We start from the raw sequence: 20,375 nt of genomic DNA, 5'->3' as shown, positions 1-20,375 counted from the left end.
TTTTGGTTTTTTTTAATCAGTGAAATTTAAGATACGAAAGAACGGCGTCGACAGCAAATTTCGTCTAAATCTTTGCGAAATCCTGCACACAATGACCATGCGTCTTTTATTGTTGGTGTAAATAGGCCTATATTGTTCTGGCAAAATGATATACCGGTACAGTGTAAAGTGTATAAACACCTATAGGCTTATGCTCAATCTTTTTGTTCAAACTTTGGTAAAAGCCATTTAAATTCTGAACCTTTCTGGTCTCTGAATGCTATTTCCTCTTTCATTGATAATCTTACGTACCTTGGTGTTTAACCAAGACTATCATCAAATGTGAAAGGTAGGCATATGCCTAATTGTCATAAAAGTTTAAAGAAATTTCAACGGGTGTGGGTTTTTGCGAAAACGGGTTGGTGAAATTCATTTATGAACTCAAGTATCTTAACCCATATTTTAATTGGTCAATGACTTTTCAGTGAATCTCTTTAATAATAATCGCGATAAGTTTGAAATAAGCTCCCGAAGGCCGCAATCGGTATCCTATTGTCCGAGCACTCTTTCCTTGTAACGGTCATAAAAATGCTTTTTGGACCTTTATCTCGCATAGGCTTTTTTTAGTACAGTAATAGGGAGATCGCAACTTCCCTATTAACTCCACTTCTCGTCCTTATTCACTTGTGTTTAAGTGCTACTCTCTCTCTCTCTCTTTAAGGATAGGTTCTCGTATTAATGAATAAACTTGTTAAGTTGCATTTAAAAGATAACTTTCGTTTATTATGGTAGGCCTAGTATTCAATATATTTTATGTATTAACGATTTTGATAGTATTTTTTTATCACTCTTTAAATTGTATTGCTTTCTGATCTTGTTTGATACGCAGTTTTATGCCTTTCTTCGCGCCCTCAGGAGGTTTTACGGAAATAAATAAATAATAATACAGTAAATACAGTGACTACGGTACTAATAGTTTGAGAAGGGAAAGAAAAGGGATGGTCGATACTGTTCTTAAATGTAATATGTTTGTTTTTTTAAGTAGGCCTGTTTTTCATTTTGTGTACTGACGATTTTCTTCTGTATACTTGATATTAATATTATTAAATAAATATGATAATTCCCAGCTTATACCCCTTCATATTACAGTGCCGGCCATCATAGCAGCTCATCACTAGTTGCGCATGCTCTCTGGGAAACATCGCCTTCATGGAATTTGGTCGTGCCGTTTTTACGCAACAGTTTACATTAATCAGGGAGTTGTTATAGTGACAACTTCCTGCAGTAATAAAGGTAAATATATTTCTAGCGTTTTATTAATTGTGTATGCGATCTGTATTTACTTATAGCGCCGTTTGTACACATTTAACAGTCAACATAAACAAATTATGAGCTTCCGTCCGCCCACCTTTTGTTTACATTTTTTGTTGGAGCCTTCGAGGGAGTTGATAGCCTCCCTTCGGCGAGGCAGTATAATGAAGAGGTACTGTACTACTAGCCTAGGGCTGGGGCCTAAGCATGCATCTCAGTTTCCCGGTATTTAACTTACGGTATAGCTTTCATCTGTACAAAGCCTCGATACTCTCTGTAATGTGTTTGTAAGAATACTTTATTTTGCTCTTTAATTTAATAATTTATGATTTAATTTTACAACAATAATACATGACAACATTCCAATTAGTTTTTACCAACTCCTTGGTTGGTTTGACTTAATTGCAATCCCACTCAACTCTCCCCCTCCCCTCACCCCGACTTCCTTAGGCAAGGTTTTAATGCTAGTAACAACGAATCTTAAACAATTCAAAAATGTAAATAGACGATATGAAAATGACTGCTAATATTATTGTAGTAGTCATTATTTTATGTAGAAAAAGAAATATTAAAAATTTAAAAGAACATTTGTAGGTATGTCTGATTTCTTTACATTACACAGTATTTCAGGGGGGAATTTTACATATGGTCATCCATCCAAACTCTAGAAGCGTAGATTTAAAACTCCCACAAGAGCTTCACTCTTTGACACATGAGTTATTAATACATGGAATTCTTTACCACATTACATTGTTGACAGTCCATCATTTAACTCCTTCAAATGATTCTACGATATTCACATGTATTCCAGGAGTGGAGGCAGTTTCTATGAGTAATAATCTTTGCCTCCTTTTTTCACTTAAGGTAAGCAAAACGATATTATAGTTGATAAAATTGGAAGTTCAGCAAAAAAGGAACCAGGCAGGTAGAGGAACACATTTCTTTCTTTTTCTTTTTTTATTTTAATGTAAAAAACTTTTATTCTTTTAGATTGAAACCTGGTTGAATGGCATAATGACAGGTCATCTCACAAGAAGACTGCTTTTCTTTCGCTATATGTCAAGCATTTATACATTCCAAACACAGAATTTACCAAGAGGCTTTAATTCCTCAAGCAATAAGCAAGCATCAATCAACTCCACTGTGCAACGAGAAAAATTAGTTATACTAGGAACTGGCTGGGGTGGCTACAGTGTACTACGAAATGTCAACAAGAAGCATTACGATGTAATAGTCGTCAGTCCACGGAACCATTTTCTTTTTACACCATTGCTGGCAAGCACAACCGTTGGCACACTTGAGTTCAGGTTTGTTCACAGTTAACTTTGAGCTTGTTCCATATTGGATAAATTAATTACTTGTTGATTGATCAATTTGCTTGAATGAATAACAGAAATGATACAAATTATTTGTTTTCCAGGAGTATAATTGAACCAGTCAGGAACACTGGATTCCGTAAGACCGACCACTTTCACTTATCAGAAGCCATTGGCATAGATGCGAAAGAGAAGACACTTGAGTGCCAAAGTGTGTTGACACTGGGAAAGGCATATAAAATTAAGTACGACAAACTTATTGTAGCAGTCGGTGCTTTGAGTAACACCTTTGGTGTACCAGGTGTTTATGAACACACATCATTCTTGAAGGTAGTGTATAGGTGTCTTCATGTGCATCCTTCCAGATGAAACCCCACTGCTAGTGGTGGTGTCAGTGGTGGCACCAGTGACAAGGCAGGGGCCAGGGGGTGTAAGCTCCACATCTCACTGTACTGGGCATCAGATGTTATAAAATATATTAAAATTGCATAACCCCCACCCACATTGGCTACAACTTGTTGCAACAAAAAAAGAAACACAAATTGTCTTAGAAAAATATACTTCACCGTAATGTATTGTAAAACATCTCGAGAACAGCGTAAAATGCCAAAAATTATTCTTTTCTATAAGCGCATTGGGCTTAGCAACCTGGACCCTAACAAGCTGATACCCAATTCCCCTGTCAGGTAATGCTAAGGCTGTGGTAAACTCCCCTTATCCTAACCCTGCTCAGAAATACCATGTCTATCACTTGTTACCTACAGTATACCTGATTCCTCTATCAAGTGATATTGTGCTTGTAGCAAATTCTAGTTATCCCAATCCCAACCCAGTAATATCATGGTTATTGCTGATTATAATTAATTTAAGTAGGTCAAGGGATGAGTAATATACTCAATGAGAAATGTGTGTATTACTACTGTAAAATACAAACTACAAAAATACTAAGTAATGGACAAAAATTTGTTTTTGTTTTTCCAGGAGATTGCTGATGCACGGAATATTCGCAACCGTATCTTAAGTAACTTTGAATTGGCACTGCATCCGGGAATCTCTCTCGAGGAACGCAAGAGGCTTCTTCACATTGTCATTGTAGGTGGCGGGCCCACAGGTGTTGAGTTTGGAGCAGAACTGTATGACTTTTTACGCGAGGTATTTAATAATTTTGTAACGCAAATAAAATATTGGAACTATGATAAGAAACTTATTTTTGGTTCTCAACATCAACAGAATGCCTTACTCATAAATTACATTTATTTTGAACAACCATAGATTTCTTAAGTTAAAGTTATCAACTCGACAAAAGCTTTCAACACAAGCGTTTTGTGTTGTTCATATAACCACAGATTAAAACTTTTCCAGAAAACATTCATTTTCATGGCAGCTTAGTCCAACTTACCAACCTTGAATCTTGATACCGAATAGAAGCCCAATGGGCTTAATCTCAAGAAGAAGCACACCCCGAATTGAAGCCCCCTCTTTAGTTTGCAAATATAGCCTCGAAAAGAAGCTTTTAAGATAAGCAGGGATTCTTTTCGAAATAGTATAGCACATACACTGTACTTGAATTTCAAACAAATAAATTAAAAGCATGCTTGCTTTATACCGTAGTTTAGGTGATTTAATGCGGTTATTACACCCCATGATACAGACTTATGTTACAGTGGCCCTATTTATTGTTTTAAAGTAGAAATTGGCAAAATTTACAGCATTCATTTTGAAAAGAAATTATTATCTCCTCCTAATGTATAATGTAATCGGTATGCTTACCTAGGATGTATCAAGACTGTACAGTGAGGAGAAAGATCTGATGGCAGTATCACTGATTGAGGCTAACAAAATTCTGTCATCATTTAGCGAAGGATTGCAAGCCTACGCTGTGAAGAAAATCCAGTCCAGAAAGCAGATGAAGCTAGTGCAATCTCATGTCACAGGTGGGTATCTAGTGGGGGTTTGTGAGTGTGTAGGTACCATATTTTCCCAAGTGTAAACTCACCCCAATAAACTTAACTCATTTTTAGGGGTCACCCCTAAAAATGCCAGATCACCAGAAACTGCAAATAATAGTGAGCCAAGGCTAGATACCCTGTCAGTTTGATGCCAAGTTTGCAGTGCAACTTATTTTATACTAGGTTCATTATAAATTAAGATTTTTTTACTATAGGCATACAGTGTTGATTTTCATTTGTCCAGGTGGGGGATGGGCTTACACTTGTGGGGGGAGCATTTTGCATTAAAATTACACAAAAGGTAAAAGGTGTGGGCATATACCATTATGAGCATAATATATATTCATGGCACTAAGGTTTTCGATTGACCAAGAACTTTTACAGTACTGTACTACATACAAGTAAATTAAATTTTTTTAAATGTTTTAATGTTGACAAGATACATGTATTTTTGTACAATACTTTGATTTATTACAGAATACAGAACTTTATTGCTTTTGCAAAAACAAATTTACAAAAAAAATTAATTATACTGTAGATGTTATTTATACTGTATTATGCATATTTTGATGCAAATCTTTTACATAATATGAGTATTCATAGATGTATTTTGAATGTTTCAGAGGTTCATGAAGATGGTGTGAAGCTGTCAGATGGAACATTTCTGCCTTGTGGTATTGTTGTTTGGTCTACTGGACTAGCCCCTAGGTAAATAAGACTAAGCTAGTATTTTACATATCAATAGATACTTTTAGCATCTTCTAAGATGCACATTGAGGGGTTCAAAGCCCTGACCTTAATGTTGAGAATGTGAATAACAACAGCTGCACCAACCATTCTCACTAATACTACAGATATACTTATTAAACAATACTGTCTGTACAGACCTAATGATCCATAAAAATATTACCAATCATATTGGTATTAAATATTATTATAATTATTAACTATTATTGGAACACCAATTTGCTTTCTTTGGGATTGAACCTACAACCTTGCAGTTATAAAGTAGGCACCTCAACCACCAACCCACAGCTCCATGGTAAGATATGACCAGAGCTGAATAGAATTATTGTTACTTATTTTAACTCTTTCTTGAAAGATATACAGTACCATATTTATTTGAATAAACACCCCGCTTTGAATAAATGCCCCTCAAATAAATTCCCACTCCAAAGCCTCATTTGGAATGAACACCTCCCTCAAATAGACATCTCCCTTGGAGAAACACCCCCTCAAAAACCCTTCTCAATAAACGTGGTATGGCCATCAGTAAGATGTCGAAGTCTAACTGATGAATAATGTTTCTTTCATCTCATATTTAAGGCCATTTGTGAAGATGCTAGATTTTGACAAGAACCCATCTGGTCAGTTACTCACAGATGACAAATTGAGAGTGCTGGGAGATGAGACCAATTCTATTTATGCTCTTGGTGACTGTGCTGATATACAAGGCAATAGCTTACCCTGCACTGCCCAGGTGAGTATTCCATTGCTCATGTAAGTCTTGCATGGCTCAGGTGTGTTCTGCACATTTTATGCAAGTCATAACCAGAGGCGGACCGTAGGTTAAATTGAAGGGTATGCTTGTTATTGGCATATCTAGGATGTGCGAGGGGCAAGCATCCCCCTCCCGAAAGAAAATATTCCCCCATCCCCCAGTCGTGCCACCACAAGTCATGCTCAAGTAGTTAAAAATCACCTCAAATCACCTTATTTTGCGAGTTAGCCCCTTCATTTAATAACCGATCCCCCTCCTTCCCACCCCCATCAGCTCCCTTCCATTCAAGACCCCTACGCCACTGATGCTAGGGCCTGCTAGTAGGAAAAGTTTGTAAGCCTACTACTATACAGAATCAGATTGCGTTCTATAGTCAAAATACTGTACAAATGTATGTTACTTTTAATACCGGCATGGTTGTAGTATCTTCTCTCAAAAAGAATTCCTATTCCTGTATTTTAACAAATTTCAATTCAAATAATAATAATTCAAAGTTCCTTCTACACGACTCATATGTATGCAAATTTATTAAACTTTAATTATTGAGATTAGGCCTATCGATAGAATACCCGTTCGACAGTTTTGTGAGAAGAAGAACATGCTTTGTTCTTTTCTGGATGCACCGTTAGAATTTGTCTAACGTGTGCCACTGTTATAGAAGTGTTATCCAATAAATATTGTATTGTATTGTATACTCTTGGAAGCGCCAATTTAAATTGGCTATTCTGACGCCACCACACGGTTGTCACAATAGCAAGTTTAAGTGTTGTAGGGTATGCTCTGACTCCTATTGACTCACTGAGTATGTGATTGGCCGATGTTAAAAACCCACCGTGCAGAAATTCTAAGCAGCTGAGAGTACGGTGCAGTAGGCCCGACTGTGACTTATCCTAGATTGAAAAACTTTGCTATTCCAATGAACTGTAGTAATCCACTCAAAAATTAAGGTTTATATAGAAGATTGTGACTAAGAAATGCTAAGTAAAACTGAGAAACTACTGTTTTAGCCAGGGTATGCTCTGCATACCTTGCTTGCCTTGATGGTCCACCACTGGTCATAACCTGCTGAGGTGAGTCTCGGATGGCTCATGTGAGTCTAGTCCATGCACTGCTCATGTGATTTTTTGTAGGTTAGTCCTAGAATGCTCAGGTGAACTTGTACTGTTCACATAAGTCCTGCTCTTTTCATGCGAGTCCTGCACTCATGTGAGTCCTGCATTGCTCATTTGAGTGTTGCACTGCTGAGTTGAGGTCTGCACTGCTGAGTTGAGGTCTGCACTGCTCAGGTGAGTATGGCAATTTTCAGGTGTGTATAGGACTTCGCAGTTAAATCTTACACTACACAGGTGTACTGTGCACTATGCGTGCTGCTCATATCATTCACTGCCCAGGGGCATCACGCAAGGCTTGGGCAAGTCTTACATTTGTACTACCGGCAACATAACCACAACAAACATACATACGTTGTTTGTACGTTATCTCCTAGGTGTATCTTCCCCGAAGTACCAGCCGTTAAGTCTGTGGTTCTACAATGTATAACAAAGAAGTTATAAACAATAGAATGTTACCCAGATTTTGACGAGTATACTCAGCAACACCCTATGGGCGGGTATACTCGCCGCTGGCAGCCAACGTGTTAATATGATAGTGTTAATGATAATGATGGTGATAATAAAATAATAATAATAATGAGTAGAATAATAGTTTTAATCATCTTGTTTCTTTCAGGTTGCTGAACGACAAGGCAAGTACCTTTGTGAGAGTCTAGAGTGTAGCAGAAAGGGTGAAAATGTTAAGCCTTTTGTTTTCAAGAATATGGGCATGTTGGCTTATCTAGGTAGCTACAAGGCTCTCACCGATACACCTGGTGTCAAGGCGCAAGGTAAATGAATTAAGATGCAAATGTAGGGGGAAATGATCAAGCTATTGCATCTATATACCTTTTCAGTCATATACTATTGAACTCATACACTACTATACTAAAAGATTCATTGTTTGTATAAGCATTTGATTAGATTGTTTTTTATACCTTGTGTAGGGAACACTGCCTGCCAATAATAAATAATTTTGAATAAAAATAAAATTTTATTATTGGCCAATTTGCACACCCGCCGCTACAAAAAAAGGAAATTTCAGAAAAAATAAACGTTTTCTTATTTTTATTTTACCCGCTTCTGCCTTAAGTCTCCAAAAGTAAAATAAGTATATTTCTTCCTAATTATATAAATTTAAAGTATTTAAGGCGAGATTTTTTTTTTCCATGTTCAGCGAACATGGAAAATAAAAATAATGATGCAAATAATGATAAATTTAAAAAAAAATTTTTATTTTTTTGGCCTATTAACGCGCCTGCCGCCACGAAAAAATGGAAATTTCAGAAAAAAATAAAAGTTTTTCTTTATTTTTATTACACGCTCCACTGCCTTGAAATCTCTAAAGATAAGTATATTCATACCTAGTTATATAAATTTAAAGCATTTATTCATCCCATTACTACACTGTTTACATTCACCTGTAAAATTTTATTTTTATTTTGTCATCCACCTAGGGGTTTTGGCAAAACTATTCGCTAAATAAGGAAACAAATTTTTTGTTCCCACCCTCCTCAGATGATCTTTAAAAAATAGGTTCGCGAAACAAGGAATAAAAAAGTATCGCCTAACCATCACATTACTACACTGTTTACATTCACCAATAAAATTTTATTTTTATTTTCTCCTCCATCTGGATGTTTTTGGAAAAAACTATTTGCTAAATAAGAAAAAAAAAAAAAAGTCTCGCCTTAAAGATAATTTTTTCTTTTTTTTTTTCTCATGATTAAAATTAGGATTTCATTCTTGGTTACTATGGCGATCAGCTTACCTGACACGACTCGGAAGTTGGCGACTGAGAATGCAAGTACCAATTGATTGGACAAAGACCTTGTTGTTTGGAAGAGACACTTCCAGGTTCTGAACGCATTACAAATCAATGGCGATTAATCAAATGTGTCAATATAGCAATCACTGTTGGTAACAGTACAGTATCACCATGACAACAGAATGACCAATAACAAACAAACCTTCCTTATTCATCTACTAAAACATTAATTATAGATTGGAAGTTAGTAAGCTGAAATCTGGTAAGGTTGCAACTGATTCAGAGTAGATTCTGAATAGAGATGTAATTAGTTTTTATTCTAATTACAGTAAAACACAACTAGACATTGACTGCACAATAGTACAGTAGTACAATAATGCAATATCTATAGTAAACCTAATAAAGCTAAAGCTAGGCAAACACTGTATCTGACTAGACCATCTCCGTGTTAGCATTTGACGAGATGCCATCTGCTGTGGTAGTATAGGAAAGCCATTAGGGAGCTTTTGATTTGCAATGACTTAGAAATGTTAATTTGACTGCGCATATCTGAACTCAGTGGGTTACATTCGTGAAATCTGTTGTCGGCCAAATCTACGTTCAGGCCAGAACATGGACTATATTGTATTAAACATTGGTGTGTCAGTCTTTCGCATTTGTGACATATCCATGTACGCATTGTAAAAAATCTAAATTGATTTAAAGTAGAACGTAGAACAAAAGCATGGATGAATGAATCCGTTCTACATTCCCGTTGTACGTTCTCAATTAAAACCTCCCTATTATTGGATGCAACTTGTCACGTTGTGATCTTGTGCTGACAACCTTCTGCCGATGCAATGTCTTTCCAGGCTCAATACTACCATTAGAAATATAACTATTAAAATGCGAGTATAGTGTTGTACTGCCATTACTAGTTTTATCACTACCAAAATATTCAGAGTTGGGGTACATATAATATCTGTACACTTTTTGGTCAGTGGTTAAATAACAGGTAGATATATTGCATCTGAATATATGTGGTTATTATTCAGAGTATACGGGTACAATTACAGTAGTGGCATCTCATTTCTTTACTCATTGGCTAAATTACGCCTACATTTCATGACGTCTTCATTCCGTGGTCTTTTGCTAAATGCGATGAGAAATTGAAGAGCGATAAACTAGGGGAATAAGGTAATTTTTGAATGTTTTTTGCACACCTCCTTCAGAATTTAAAACACTTTGTCCCTGCTGTCTTTCTCTTCTCAGGAGTATCGTGTAGATCTAGTTTCAGTGCATTATACTACTAGCTGCAATATTTTAAAATACTCCTCGGGAGTCAAATATATAACGTGAAGCATCTAGGGGAAATATGCATTATACGACAGAAGGTGTATGGTCATAATTTTAAGAATAATTTGCCTGGCATACCATCTAACAAGGTACACCAGGACACATCATGACTTGATAGTGATTTTGTACACTAAATTTTTCTTATTTTTATTATTTATTTGCATAAATACAGGAATTTTCTTATATCATTGATATGACATTTGATATGAATCTATAGATATATATTGTTTTAGACAATGAGCAATTGCCGAACAATATACATAACATAACATATACAGTAATAGGACATGGTTGTACAATTGATTAGGGATGCGGTGTTGTGGGAGAGGAATTTTCATGGATCAGGTGATGTTGGCATTAGAGCTGGGAGCTATTCCCAGGTAACCAAGTTAGCCACTGACCAATAATGTTAATAATATTATGGGTGTACTACTAGAGATTTTATACTTTATAAAAACAAAAGAAATAGGATATAATTTAAGAATTTATTAATATGAATAAACATTTTGTACTGTGAGTTTTCTAAAGATTTCATTATCTTTATTGAACTATTTTGAAAAAAAAATACCATAGGATTTTGTAATATTAAGCATGTAGAATATGTTTAGTATATTATAATGCATTTATTTCAAAGATTACATATCACATAAAATATCTCAATATTTTTTATAAAAACGCTGTTCCTGTATTTAATTGTGGCAGCTGCTTGTTCAATGTACACATTTCAATAAAAAAAAAAAAGGACAAAATTCATGAAAACCTTTTGAATTTTATTAAAGATAATATATAAAACAATGACATTTAAAAATACTGAAAATGATCTGTCATGAACGCAAATAAATTCCTGATACTTAGTAGTATATTGCCTATTTTCACATTAATCAAATGGACAACCTACTATTTATTTTAATACTATGGCTACTTTCTTCCAATATTTTAGGCAAGATATTAAGGGACTATGTCAAAATTTTTTTATTGTTTCTCTGTATTTGAGAATTAGTCCTAGAAGAAAAGACACCAAGTTTGGCATACTGTACCATAGTTTAATTAATTAATATTAAAATCTAAATTAAATAAATTTCATATAACTAAATGGTTACTTTCTTCCAATATTTTAGACAAGATAAAGGGGCTATGTTAAAAAATTATCGTTTCTCTGTATTTGAGAATTAGTCCTAAAAGAAAAGACACCAAGTTTGGCATAGTTTAATGCTTCAAATTTACTGTTAATATTTTAAATATTTAGCAATTCAAATTAAATTAAATTAAAATCCAAATCTAAATTAAATAGAGGTCATATAACTAAAAAATTTAAATATAAAATTCAATAATGGAATATAAGAAATAGATATGTAATTAAATTTTCTCTGGAAACATAAGCAGTCAGACCTCCATATTGCATTTCTCCGATATAACAATAACAACAATAGACTTCTCAAATTCGACGAAACGTCCGTAGTTGAATTACGGATGTACGAAAATAGACCAATAAATTACAAAATGAATCGTTAGGTTTAGGCCTAGACCCATAAATATAAAGGAGTACCATTGTTTAACATCCAGAACAAATGACTTTTCCATCAGAATATTTGGTTAACAAAAAACAAACAAATGTTGGTTAAACATCTGACAAATCAATTAAAACATTTTCCAAATTATTTTTCTCTCAAATTATAACCCAATCTACAGTATTATATCTTTCTACGACTCCATGGTATATGAATGTAAAGAGGAATAAATGTATAAATAATAATTGTTAGTACAAGGGAATTATGTATTAAATTGTTTGCACACAAGTAGATGAAGCACTTTGCTTTGCTTCATGGTATAGCACCAGGTCAATGAGTACAGCCTTTGGCACTAATTCACACTTTTCATAATAAAATATTATTGATATATGAATATGATTGTTTTTAGTTACAGGAATTTATTTATTTTTACTATTGATTCATTCTGAAAGTAATCAAAAGTAAAAACAGTCAAGGATAAAAACACAGAAAAGTACAAAAAGCAAATTATTTCCACTGTGGTCCCTAAATGAGAATACTAAAATACCAGAATAATAATAAAACAATCAATATGAAAACAATTCAATAAATACATTTTAAATACTACATAGAAAATGTTTTTAAAGTAAACATCAAAATTAAACTACACAGTATTATGAAGTTCAGAATGGAAAAAATCAGGTTTCTGACAAGATTTTGGAAGGCAAACATCTTAACCACCACAGCTACAGCTTGATTGACTACACATGGAATGCTACGTAACAAATATTTTTGAAAAAAATTAGGAAAATTAAAAATGTTAAAGCATAATCCCAACAGTAAACTGAGCCAGAACTGTATACATTCAAACAAAACATTTGGATAAGTATAAAGAATTTCGAAAGAAAATACAGTAAAACAAATTTTCATTTTTTTTTTCTTTTTTGATGTTTGAAATTTTCCTTACATGATTATAAATATAATTCCTTAAATAGTTCTTTAGAGAAATGCTAAGCATTTGGTTAAAAACATTTTAAGTGAATAAAAAACACAATGTGAGTAAATAAATATCTAAACATCAATATAAAAAACATTTATCCTATTATACTAACTTTAAATAAATATTTGTGACTTGCAGTACCTACCTATCAATAAAGTTGCTCAATGTGCAGCATTACTATAGTTAACTAGTTTCTTAATATTTGAAGGTTTCAAAGTGGCATGTTTTTTTTGGCTGGTAACTACACTATGCAGATTTCAAACAGGGGTGGCGCCAGCATTTGCCCGACAGGGGGAGGGTCCCCGACGAGGGGTCAGATTTCCCCGACGAAAGCTATGTGGGCGTGGTCGAGCATCGATTAAAAGGTTTTGAAAGTGGTCCAGGGGGCAAAAATATTAACAATTTAAGTGTTTCAAAGGCTTATTTAATCGATTTTAGAGTCTACTAATATGTACAAAATACATATAATTTTTTTTCTCCCCGACGAATTGTGCTTCTTCTCCCCGACCGGGGGAGGGGGGTCTGGCCCCTCGCTGGCGCCACCCCTGATTTCAAACAGAAATAGGGTTGAAAGCCATTGTCAGCAACATCATCTGTCACAAGCAGGATATTGTAATATTCTGAGTGATTATTGCAATAATGGCCTTCCATAGTTGCTGTTGTTATGCAGACAACCTCGATAATTGAATACAATGTTACTAGTGATGTTATGAATGTGATACTTGTGTGGTTGCGGGGGGAGCGAAAAATTAAGTAGGGGTGCGAAGGTGAAGTTGGGGGGAGCAATGCAAATGTGAAGTGGGGGCTTGATGATCAGTAGAGGGGCACTAATTCACAAAATAAGGTGATTTAGGTGAACTGGGGGCACGCGAGTAATTTTATGGGGGAATGCACCCCTGACTCCCCCTCCGCCCTATATAGGCCACTGCCAAGATAAAAAGGATGAACTATGCTGATTAGGAAAATTTCTAGATAAAAGAACTGAAGAGGAAATTTGTATGAGAAACTCAAAAATAAATTGGAAAAATATTTTCAGACTCGGGTGAACAAGCACCATGCTGGATAATTGTTTTTAAAATAGAGTCCTGGGTCTAATGAAGGTACTTGCCAATACGCTTCACAGCAGAGATAGGAAGACAATAACTGCAAGTTTACAAATTCTAATGAAAGAATATTAAAACACATTATCCAAACAATGAACATTTGAAAAAAAAAAGCAATACACAAGAAATGGGATTTAAAATCCATTCTTGAGGGAAGCAGCACAGACAGAAGATACACAGGTATCCACACCTCAAAGCAGCATATTGCAAAGATAATGCAGGTTTAGTACAGTATTGCCTAATACTTCAAGGTGGTGACAGTGGTCAACACTAGGTCGCTGAGAGCAGAACTATTTCCGGACAAAAACCCACAGAAAGCAGGCAAGCTGTGGATGGATTGGCTACAAAAATGTTAGCTTATGTCTAGATGCTTGAACATGGAAGTCTCAGGCCAGCTGTCTCTGGCTTTAGAAAATCAGTTTTTGCCTGACAGCTTTTATGACTCAACAACTCAGGCCATGTACCACCAGGAGTAGCAGTGGGTTATGCTAGAAGATAAATTAGTCAATCAGGCAACATGACTGCCAGGCCAAATAGTGTAAGTACTGTGGGTTAACACACAAGCACACAACTGGCAGAGATTACCTAGTTTTTGGTTTTAAAAAATGCAGAAAAGTGTAGAGGTAGGAATCACTCTGAGACAGCATGGCTGAAAAACAGCCACAGTAACAAACATGGGGATAAAAAAAACAAAAAAAAAACACCAAAGCTACATGAACAGCCATAGATAAGCCTAGTTCAAACGACCAAGTATTTTTAAAACCAAATCTTCATAAAGCAAAAAACAAACATACTCAAAGGAACAAATGTTGATATTGTTTTATGTTATTGTGTAGAGCCAGAAGAATTGAAGAACACGCTCTGGAAACTGTTTTGAGGTGAGGTCATCTACATAACAACAACTATGGCAAGATGCCAATGATTACTGTCGATGTTGCTGGTGTGTATGACTATAAATATATACAATTTTATGATGTTGAAGGTACCTCCTCATACAGTATGCACTTTACAAGGTACAAGCTAAATAATATCCATCCAATGCAGAAATACTGAAAGTAATGAAAGTGGCATTGCACATTGACAGAGTAAAATTACAAAGAAAAAAATCCAAAAAATTAATGTAAGCATTTTACTACAATATAATAGTTTTGTTTTCATTGTGGCAATCTCTCTTTCATTGTGAAAACTTCACTTCATTGAAGCAATTTGTCTTCTTCAAATCTTCTTGTTGGCCTTTGTATTGTACGAGGTAATTAAATGTATTTGGTTCTTGCTCATGTATTGTAACTACGGTATAGAGAATTCAAACGAAGATATACATGGTCAGAGGTCATCTTGTAGGCTTCGATGTCCTTTAGAAGTTGGCGAATTTCAGTGGCTCTTGGGTTGGTAACAGGAACATGAAGGAGGGGCTTAAAAAATATCTTGTTGGCTGCTTGTAAATTGAGTTGCTCATTCATTCCAATGCACCTATTGTCAAAGCACTTTATACTTTCTGTGAAAAGAGATTGAAGATAATGTGTTTTATAGTTTCAACATAAAATACATATAGAACAATTAACAACATACAGAGTGATCATTCAATTTTAACAGATTATGCTATTCTGCCCTCTAACGACTATCCATGCAACTTTAACCTAATAAATAGGCATGGGTGGCACCAGCGGGTGTGCTTGCTGGGCCTGTCCACAGCAGTCGGTGAAGCCTGGCTGGCAAAGTCAGGGAGATACGGTAAAATGTGTAGGGGGAAAAATGAAACATGTGGGATGGCTGTAAGACTCTGGCCCACCCGTGGGGGAACAATGGATAACCTGTCAGGGAACAATGGATAACCTGTCAGGGAAAAGTTGCCGTCACCCATGTAAAAGATCAATCGTTCATAAGTAAGTCAGTTTAGATTTGTCAGAAATCAAGCAGTGATAACTAACAAGAAAAAGTGGTAACATAATTAAATGATGTATGTTCACCTCCTCTATTATTCTAACCACTCAGCCATAGTTTTATCTCAATTGTGTTGTAGGTGATACTGTATCCTAAAAACAGAAAGATCTCTCTACATTTCAATCAAGCAGTGGATTTATGCCAACAGTGACATTTTGTAGTTGGAAATTCTTTGCACTGAACTCATGATTCTTCAATGTTGGAAAACCAACTTTAAAAAATCAGTATTTTATTCTGTATACACCTCACCTATCTCTGTGCCATTCAAGAGACATCTGTATTGAACATCACATTCTGGTTCAAGACTGGTCAGTTCATTGACATCAGCCAGTTTGATCTTGTCATCAGCTAGTATAAACCGGTTCAATTTGAACTTTTGTATTCTCATGCTACCTAGTGATGAATGTGCGAAATACAAAAGAAGGCCACCAAAGTCCATTGTTATCTAAATTATAAGGAGAAATATAAAAGAGTAATAGTAAAACTATTGTTAATTGAGTATTTATAGCGCCACTCCTTTAGGTCACGAAGCGCTTTCTTATCCCTTGTTATTGACTTGAGTCCATAACATTAAATGTTGCTTCCGTCATGGTACAGTACGGCCAAATTCTCACCGATACCCATTATGCTCCTGCGTGGAGATAAAGTGCCTTGCTCAACGGCACAAGCGAAGTGCACAGCAAAGGATTGAAACCCACACTTTACAATACATTTACTTTAAAATTTTGATTCCCTGTAGATTTTTGACATGGAAACAACTCTGCTGCAGCCAAAAACATGGGGTGCTCTCAGACACTAAAAAAATGTGGTGCCTTCTGTGTGTGCAATATTTCATAATACACAACTCTATTTGCCTCACATGAGATGGTAGAAAACTAAGGGAAATATTTATATATTAGAGGAAAGAAATTGAACAAAAGGACGCTCATCTCAAGACATCAAAGGTTATAACTCTGGCATCAACATTCTACACATCGCGTTTAAAAAGCCCTTATCGTCACAAAAACCATAGCGACCAAACCATTATTAACTAACAAATTACCCAAGGCACATGTCAGTTGCCATGATAATCGCACATCGTGCAGTGATTACAAAAGCCTAATGATTTTTTGAAGTAACAATCAATTACTGTACATTCATTGTTTCAACATTAATTTTACCCATGTTGTGGTGCCTGGTGGTTCATGAGACTCACTTCACAGACAAAATAAAGTTTCTGTATCTACTCAAATTTTCATTTTGTGCACCTTAGTCCAATTGTCAAAATGACAGTTTCATGTTACATAAGAACGTGAATTTTTATAAATTCATAAATTTTCATTTTCTATTACTTTCACATTGTTTTTACAAATCAAATTTTAGTTTATACAGTAGAAGCACTTAACAAGCTCATGGTCAAAAGAAATCAGATGTAACAGACATTGCCCAAAATGAATAACTAGTAAGTAACAACATAAAACGTATGGCACACATACTAATATTTGTCAGCTGTACTCGCAACTAGTATGAAATTGTCAATGTCACAGTTAAGATCAAAGGACTGTATGCATGCGCTATGTTTGCAAGCGGAGATGAGCGTCTTTTTTTTTTTAAATGTCTTGATTAGTGTACAGTATGTACCTGTAGTGTCAACTCATCATTGGAGGGTTTTATCTCAGTCCGTTGATATGACAATAAAATAAAAATGAGTAACAATGAGTAACACCAACCTTGATTCTTTCTTTCAATGACAGTGACATCAACTCTGTTAAATCCACCTGCCTTCCTAACTCTACTACCAATGATACACCACGTTCCTTGATGTCACCACTGCTTACCTCACTTCGAACACACATACCCAACATCTTTGGGACGCCTGAGTGCTGTATTTGCCTCAATAGCAAGTTCTCGCGCACAACCTCATAATTTGCTAAAATGTAACAATCCTCTTTCTTTTTGAATGTCTTTCGCTTTAAACAGTTCTGTACATTCCGAACCTCTAATGCAGCGCTCTTAACCGCAACTTGCCTTTTGCCATGTTGAGCACTTTGGACAACTTTATTCCCACCTTTATGGATTTGCTTGATTATTTTTAATGAATCAATTTCACTACAGCCTAATAGTCCAGTATTGTCTACTTCACGATTTAGCAGATCATTTGGCAGTGTCTCTAACTTGGGTAAATCAAGTGCTAAGAGACCACGACATCTATTACCTTGTTGTCCTGCTGTGACGTTACATGACTTCACCATTTCCATCAATTCTGCCTTGTACGCATCAGCTTTTGCAACGTTCTGTTTCATCTCTTCCATTTTCTTCTCCATGGTTCGGATATTTTCCCACTTCTTCTCCATTTCAAGCTTTGGGTTTCCTCTCTGATCAACTAGGAGCAAGTGCAGCATTATTAAGATGGACACCAGGCTGCAGGCAGCTATCACGGCTGTCCAGGTTGGGATGTGGCGTCTCTGACGCATTCCATGCACCATGATGACAATTTAAGTTTGTAGCAATCAAAGGCTAACAATATTATCATCAACCAAACTCCCCATGGAATGCGTTTCTAATCTATTTTTAAAATACAAAAAGGTATGTGCTATTAAAAAGAGCTAATTAAAGTTCAAATTAATGGAAAATATATGGAATATTAAATGTTTTGAGATCTTTAGTTACTATACTTGCACCTTCTATCTAGTGCTCTTCTATTTAGGTCTACAGATTGACAACCAAATATGATTAGAACTGTAATGTTTGCCATGAACAGAAAGTGTTTGGGCCTAGTACCAGACTTTTAAAATAATGCCTCTATATCTCCCATGCAAAAATTATGCTTGGAAATGAGTCCATGCATTTTAGAAATTTAAAATAAGGACCGATTTCTGAACAAAATTTGCAGAAAATTATATGTATTGTTAGCCTATACATTATTTGCTACAAATAATTTGCAATAAACCAACAGTTGTAATTAAGATTTTACAGATACAGTAATCATGTCTATAGATAGGCCCGGTATGTAGCCATGCAAAATTTCAGAAGTGTACAACAATTTATTGAGAAGTTTCTCGAAAGGTGAAAATTTCAAGTTATGTTGTTTTGCTACGAAACGGCAGAGGTCCAGTGCACATAATTTGGCTCATGTGCACTTTAAAGAATCCAGTAAATGTTTCGAGACAAGTAGGGGCTACCCCGGTGTACTGGCAGTGGTCCATAAATACAGCACCTGTTGTGACAGACGAGAGTAGTTAGGCCTAGATGGTCCCGGTTTACCAGGTAACTCAGCAGACATGGAAAGACGAGAATCAAGTTTATGGACAAGGTAGTCCACAGCTCAATCAAGTGCTTTCAGCCCATTTATTTCTTTATAAACTAAGACTAGGGCCTAGGTACTGTAGGCCTAGGCCTATATAGATATATAGGCTTAGGCTAGCTACTAGGCCTAGGCCTGTACTGTAGGCTACAGATACAGTATTCTACTATGCCTACATAGGCCTACATACATCATTGTCATTACATTTACCACAAGTCAATTAGCCTAGGGCTATTCAACTCCCTGGCTTATTATTAGTATTTGCTTATTTTGACTACTCAACTCCCTGGCTTATTATTAGTATTTGCGTATTTTGACTACTGTACCTAGGGCCTAGCCAAGCAAGACTAAGCTTGCCTTCATAGGCCAAATACGAGAGCATGAGGGAGTCGCCAAAAGCACTTACTTCACTTGCACTCTCTGGCTGAGTACCTAGGCCTAGTGGGACCTGATGAAACCACATCGATTTCGTATAAAATCAATGTAAACCTCGTCACTGACCTTCCCATGCATAGCAAGCGAAGACAATCGATTACTGTATTTTGATGCTATTTGATCGTATGACCTATCAAATAACGTGCCGTTTATTCTGTGATGATGTGTGAAACGGTGGTCACCGGTGGACGTGTGGACCCTGGCGCGTGAATGATCATGATTGAATAATTAATGAATAGTGATCACGCCTATGGAGCGCCATTACTGCCTTCAGTGCATTAACGATTGACCACTAAGCTCTTTGTCAAATTTGTGTCATGTGCCATACAGTATATAGTCATGATGATGTCATATTACATGTCATATTACATCCAAATGGGCACATCTCATTTGTTTTTTCACATCATAAAATGTGATATTGTTTACAAAGCTTAGGCCTAATGGTCAATCGACATTGTAGTAGAGCAGAAGGGCCAGTTATGTACTTATTACCAAAATATGAAACGTGACACAAAATATTTGTTATGTGTTGATTATTATAAAGTTTGTCCAATCGAATTAGATACAGTAATGAATATTAGGCAGATTGTACAACTGTTTAATTGATAATAAACTAAGTACAATATGCGGAATTTTCATTGTACGACAACGGTAGGACCTAGAACGTCGCGTCGACGCAATTTGGCATGAACTATGTTGTGCAGAAGATGCTAGGACTGTCACGAATGAGTGAATCCATTCTAACAAACTTTAATACACTAGCTTTCTTTAATAATAATGATAATTTTAATGACAATAATGATCTTTGTGGCCGATGGCTGTAATCCCATTAAAAGAATCTAATCTCAAGCAATGTGTATCATCAGCCTGATGGAC

At 35.7% G+C, this 20,375-nt stretch overlaps 2 protein-coding genes across 2 annotated transcripts; one reads left to right on the top strand and one right to left on the bottom strand.

Moving 5' to 3' along the window:
* The first annotated feature begins 1,139 nt into the window (after nucleotides 1–1,139).
* Nucleotides 1,140–9,240, top strand: LOC117115699 (internal alternative NAD(P)H-ubiquinone oxidoreductase A1, mitochondrial-like). The gene is made up of 9 exons (XM_033259603.1): nucleotides 1,140–1,272; nucleotides 2,281–2,597; nucleotides 2,711–2,936; nucleotides 3,588–3,758; nucleotides 4,381–4,540; nucleotides 5,179–5,263; nucleotides 5,882–6,035; nucleotides 7,785–7,938; nucleotides 8,884–9,240. Exons 2-9 carry the CDS (start codon nucleotides 2,305–2,307, stop codon nucleotides 9,009–9,011), a joined length of 1,371 nt encoding a protein of 456 aa, XP_033115494.1. The 5' UTR covers nucleotides 1,140–1,272; nucleotides 2,281–2,304; the 3' UTR covers nucleotides 9,012–9,240.
* Nucleotides 9,241–13,165: 3,925 nt separating this feature from the next.
* LOC117115686 lies at nucleotides 13,166–19,608 on the bottom strand (the record flags this gene model as incomplete). Its single annotated transcript, XM_033259594.1, is given in 4 exon segments — nucleotides 13,166–15,335; nucleotides 16,031–16,226; nucleotides 17,491–18,325; nucleotides 19,471–19,608. Coding segments are annotated over 3 exon segments (1,173 nt in total). The 3' UTR covers nucleotides 13,166–15,114.
* Between the last annotated feature and the right edge of the window lie 767 nt (nucleotides 19,609–20,375).

This window comes from Anneissia japonica, unplaced genomic scaffold, assembly GCF_011630105.1.
Source record: "Anneissia japonica isolate Jap-2015-1 unplaced genomic scaffold, ASM1163010v1 scaffold199_len4679917_cov187, whole genome shotgun sequence".
Taxonomy (NCBI): Eukaryota; Metazoa; Echinodermata; class Crinoidea; order Comatulida; family Comatulidae; genus Anneissia; species Anneissia japonica.
This window is presented reverse-complemented; position numbering and strand designations above follow the sequence as displayed.